Genomic DNA, 6060 nt, shown 5'->3' with positions numbered 1-6060 from the left:
ACCACCTAACCCCTACCCCAACCCAACCAACCACCACCACACACAACGACGTAGTGTGTTAAAAAGTTAAAAATTAAAAAATAAAAAAAAAAAAAAAAAAAAAAAAGTTAACAACATTTCTTAGGCCCATTTTCACAATATATAGCTACCTAAAAATTAAAGATCATCAGATTCATCAATGACATTCATTCATTTCTTAGTTAACCTTTAATTTTTAGATATACAAAATGACACAATAAATGAATAAGAACAAATAACATAAAATGTTTTAAAAACGTAAATCGTAAGATAAATGAGTGAAATGTAGGTTAATCTAATATATTATAATAAATTCAAATATTATAATAAGTAAGAACTGTTTAGAGCCAAACGCTGGGTATTTTTTTACGGAAACATATATTCATCAAATACAAAAAAAATTAATCATCCATTTCGACCTCGAAACAGAATAATAGTATTAATAAACAGGAGAACTTAGAAGTTAGTTAACATCTCCTTGACACGTATCTATCCTAGCTGGATCTCTTTTTCCCCACGTGAATATTATTATTTGGCATATATGTATGTATTTTGCGTTTAGATTAGTAGCTATATAGAATTTTATTATTGTATTGACGTTCGAGAAGGAAAGTTATAACATATATTTAACTCTGATTCTTATAACAAAAAATATGTAATATATAATTTATTATGTCGAAATTCTGTGATGTGGGAATGCAGATAAAGCATATAATCTGATTATTAACATCATGCAGATATAACTTTTATTAACTTTTAACAATATACTTAACAATATATTACAGTATGCTGTTCAGACATAATTTGAAAATGATGTCAGAGATATCATGGATTTGCACCCAGTATATCCTTGCATCTACATATCTCACACAACTGCATATATTATCGTAAGAAATCATAATGCATGTGATACTGTAGAGAGCGTATTAATTTATAGAGAATATCTTTATTATTTATTATTTATTCTTAAATTTATTTTATCATTGATATTACGGTACCACTAAGGATGACCATATTAAAAGTTGAAATGTATGACTAATTTTTGTATTTGATGAATATATATTGTTTTCGCTAAAACACCCAACGTTATTTTGACACCCAATATTATTTTAGCTCAAAATAACCTTATTATAATATTTGACTTGTTAATCCTATTGAGCCGTTTAAAAATTTTATTTTTAGTTATTATAAATTATAATAAATGTTAATTTTATTTGAAAAAATATAATAAATTAAAATACAAATAAGGCTCTCTAAATAAATTAAAGAATAAATACGTAGATATAGGAAATGCCAATGTGATCCGACACTAGTTCTTCGTGTATAATCTAATGTATATATTAAAAATGTAATACAGACGCTTTATCCCTCGTATTGGATCCTTTTCAGTGTGTAATAAAAATTTAAAGTCAATTTATGATGTTAATCAAATATACATCATATCAACATATAAGTAAAACGCTCATTGTTCAAACATCGTTAAATCTATTGTTTCTAATTGAAACTTTAAATGTCGTCTGTTATATTTTATGAATATACAAACATAACATGTTCAAAAAGTTAATACTAAAATAAAAGATTCGTAATAGAATTAATAAATTGAAATAAAAATTATTTTAGTCATAATTATTAAAACTTACATATCAATATGTTTAACGATTGTCTGTTATAATACGATGTGGATACAGAAAGAGATATTTACAATAAGAAAATAAACCGTAATAAGAAGTACGAGAGAATAAAAAGAATGTCTTATGATTAAATTAAATATAAATATAAATTATTGGAAGTAAATATATAAACATTAACTATAACTCATGTAAAACAATAAATGTCAATCTTTAGTGACTAAACTGTAATACAATGAGATTAATAATTCTGTATTTTTTTGTAGATTTAATCCATTTTTTTGCTTATTAATAAATATTTTTTACAATGTAAGCAGGAAGCGAATCTGTTGTTAAAATTTATAAAACATCGAAAACAATTTAACAAGATTAAAAATTAATAATACTGATGGATTCAGAAATAGATTATGTTCCCACATCTATAAAATATTAAAAATGTCACAGGACATAGATCTGAGATGAAAGATGATATACCATAGTTTTAGACTCTTTTGACGCTACTAAACAATTTCTTAAAAAAAATCCACAAGTATTGTTAACGCGGGCAAATAATTATCGTTATAAACAAACCTGACTATATTAATAAAATGCAAGTTTTATTATCTGACACAAATACATATATTATTGTAATGCGTAATCCAATTAATAATATTTTGAAATCCATTTTAAAAACTTGGAAACAACATGAATTTGTGACTGATCGTGTGTATAATTTCTTTAATTCTACTAATGCTATATTACCAAGGGCATATGGATTGCTAAAAATACACAAGATTGGTAATCCATTATATATCATTGTTTCATCTATAAGAAGTCCCTTACATAATAATAATACATACATAATAATAATACATAATAATAATTACATTATAATTTAGTAATTTTTTTACACAAAAAAATTTTTGGATTCGTGTTTTGAGAAACCAATGGGATACGTTAAAAATAGTTTTCAATTAGCCAAAGACTTATCACATGATGGAGATGGTTTCCCAGCAGGAGAAACGCAGCATTTCTAATATTGCTAATTTCATTTTCTTTTTCAATACCAATCATTATCGAACATAGCTAGTAAGAGCGTTTTAATATAGTTTTAAATTTACATCTTTATTGACGTTTAAATATCTATAATTATTGTTTGTGTTTGAGTGTGAATTTTATATTATATACGGCTTACAATAATTATCATTTTGTTTAACATTGACAATGACTTGATATAGGCATTTGTTATTATGCATGAATTTTATAAATCATTTATTAATTTTAGTATTAAGATATTTTCCCGAGAAATTGAGTTTCTTAACAGATTTGTTTAAAATAATGAATATTATGTTTAAAATAATTTTCTCTGTACACATGGTTAAAATTTAAAAAAAACATAGCGATGCCAAAATGGAGACATTCATCTTCAAAGTTTCAGCTTTTAATACATAAACTCCTATATCAAGTCTTGCCAAAATAATATTTTGCGGCGAAAATCTTCTACAGATTTAAAAAAAATAAGTATGTGATGTAGAAATATTATAGGAATCTTATTAAAAAAATGAAGAGACTTAGTGATGCCGTTTCTTAATTAGAGTAGTTTAAATTTATAATTTGATACAATTTACCTTCTCGCACGCCGAGCGGCGAGACAGAGACATGCTGTTGTTACATTTCAACTGTCTTCAATGCAGATTAGTGTTTGTGCATATACTGAGAAAAAATATAGTCAATTTTAATAAATATTTAGTTGAATACTGCTAACTAAATATTAATTAAATATAAAGATATATTTATTTGATACAAAAAATATTAATTTGATTTAATAATCATTCATTTTACTGAACGAATATATTTATAGTAAGTAAATGTTTAGTTGACAATATTGAACTAAATATTTATTAAAATTGATTATATTTTTTTCTCAGTATACAGATAGGATATTTATAAGTATGTATGTGTATGTGTACACCACCTCAAGTTTCTCTCTTTAGAGAGCATGCGTGATGAGGTATATTCCTAGATTGTACAATATTAATTTTATAGGTGCGATTAATTTTCTAGCGCGATTGTAGCAGGAGAAATATCTTAAATATCTAACTTTGACACATAGCCATTTAATTTGTTTTAAAAAACAAATGATTCAGCATTTTGTCCAATATAAAAACATTTATAAATATATACTTTAACAAACACATACGCATTACAATAAAAAAATATTAAAAATAAATTTTCATCAGTTAAAAATTACACTATTAAGTTAAAAAATTCAATTATAATTCTTTTATTTTAGGTGAAGCCCCTGTTTATCCATTTCTATCAGTTCGCGGAAAGCAACTTGGTATTTCACCGTTAATTATTGGTAGCATCAACGCGATTTTTCCTATATTACTTCTAATAGTAAAACCAATATTTGGTTTCATCATAGATTATTTTCGAACTTGGAGAAAAGTGATCTTTCTAACATTGCTTGTCATAACAAATATCTGTTACATTATAATATTCCTTTTACCACCATTGCCGGGTCCAATTTTATCAGAACATCACTTTCAAAATGTGTCTTGTGCAACTTTACCGCGTTGCAATATGAAATACGTAAGTTTTTATCTATTTCGTAATTTTTGGATAAGTTTTATAAGACTAAAAATTTTATGAGACTATTTGATAAAGAATTATTTGAACTTTATCTTAAGTATTCAATTTAATATTATTTTATGTAATCCAAAAATTTCTAAATGTTAAGGTTTATAAAACATATTATACATAAAATTTTAAATATAATGTAAATATGTGTAACTTTAAAATATTTTTAAACGTCCTAAAATATGAAATCAATTACATCTTTATAATTATTAGTATTTTATAAAAATATGCGTTTGTTTGTAATTTGTTCTTTATTAAAGCATGCATCAGCAATTGCATCGTGTAATGGTACAAAAGACACTATGTGTCATTGGATATGTGAGAATACGAATTTTTCCACACAATTGTCTTTTCATGCAGACCAAAACAAAGCAACTATTTCACCAAATACTACATGCTTATTAAATATAAATAAGATATCATTGTGTCAAGGAAATCTAACGAACAATTATAATTGTAACGTTACCTGTGACAATTTCAAAGATGATCAATGTCTGTACACATCTGTAACTTTTTGGAGTTTTGTTGTCTTAATGTGTATTAGCGAAAGTGGTAGTTGTATTTTCTTTAGTATAAGCAATGCATTTTGTTTTGCCATATTAGGTACGTGACTTTTGTAAACATTTTTAGAACTAATTCTCAAAATTTAACCATACAAATCAAACTTTCGTAATATTTCTTTATGTAATAATATTGTACAAAATACTATTTTTAATAATGTTTCCCTTCTCAGGACAAGATAAACGGTTGAAATACGGTAAGCAGCGATTATGGGGTGCAGTAGGTTTTGGTATTGTTGTATGTTTATCTGGATATATGATAGACTTTTTTTCGCACGACAAAATCCACAAAAATTATTTACCGTCAATACTTCTTGTGATCATATTTACTTGCATTGATTTTATTTGTTGTATAAAACTGAAGGTAATTTTATGTATTTAAAATAAAAAAATCAATCAATATTTTGTTCTTATGTTTCATCATAGATTTTTATAATAGCTGCTATTTCAAACACAATCAACAACCATAATGAAGGATGTGTTTACACTTTTGAAATCAAAAACTATCGTTATATTCTTGTGTTTTTCTGGATTTTTCGGCGTCTTGAATACTATCACATGTAATTTTTTGTTGTGGTAAATTTTTGTATCTTGATCGGTGATATTAGATTTTTGCTTGTATATAATGTAATTAAATAATTACTTAATTTTATAGGTATGTAGAAGATCTCTCTATTGCGACTGATTATATGGACAGAATGAAATTGATAGAAGGTTTGATTTTAGCGGCACAAGCTTTCAGTGACGTAATATTCTTCTTTTTATCTGGTAACATACATTAATTATTTTTATATTACAATTTTATAAATATACGATGTTTATTGCAGAATTGTTTTCAATTTCCTTTAATAAGTATAATATTGAAATCATTTTATTTTTCAGACAAAATATTAAAGAAGCTTGGCTACGGTTATATCTTTACATTTTGTTTCATATGTTACGCACTTCGGTTGGGCTTAATATCTTTAGCGTCAACACCGTGGTGGGTTTTTCTTATAGAATTTTTCGTACAGGGACCATCGTATGCACTCAGTTTTACAGCAATAATATCGTATGCGAACGTAATAACACCTATCGGTGCTTCAGCTACCGTTCAAGGATTAGTTCAAGGCGTGAATGAAGGTTTAGGTAAAATTTCTTACACATATTTTCTTACTAAACGTACTTATATTCATCTATTTTCATGTTATATTTATCTTATTTTATTTATAAGAAACTAAATATATATATAA

The 6060-nt window shown here is 25.5% G+C and overlaps 1 protein-coding gene across 1 annotated transcript in view; it reads left to right on the top strand.

Moving 5' to 3' along the window:
• Window positions 1-6060, top strand: part of LOC105624799 — a 21021-nt gene that overhangs the window by 345 nt on the left and 14616 nt on the right. The window contains 6 exon segments of the mRNA XM_012206148.1: window positions 3919-4220; window positions 4529-4871; window positions 5002-5192; window positions 5268-5404; window positions 5484-5596; window positions 5711-5956. Of these exon segments, the coding sequence (XP_012061538.1) occupies window positions 3919-4220; window positions 4529-4871; window positions 5002-5192; window positions 5268-5404; window positions 5484-5596; window positions 5711-5956 (1332 nt within the window).

This window comes from Atta cephalotes (assembly GCF_000143395.1).
Source record: "Atta cephalotes unplaced genomic scaffold scaffold00088, whole genome shotgun sequence".
NCBI lineage: Eukaryota > Metazoa > Arthropoda > Insecta > Hymenoptera > Formicidae > Atta > Atta cephalotes.
The sequence above is the reverse complement of the archived record's forward strand: the minus strand, read 5'-3'. Positions and strand labels throughout refer to the sequence as shown.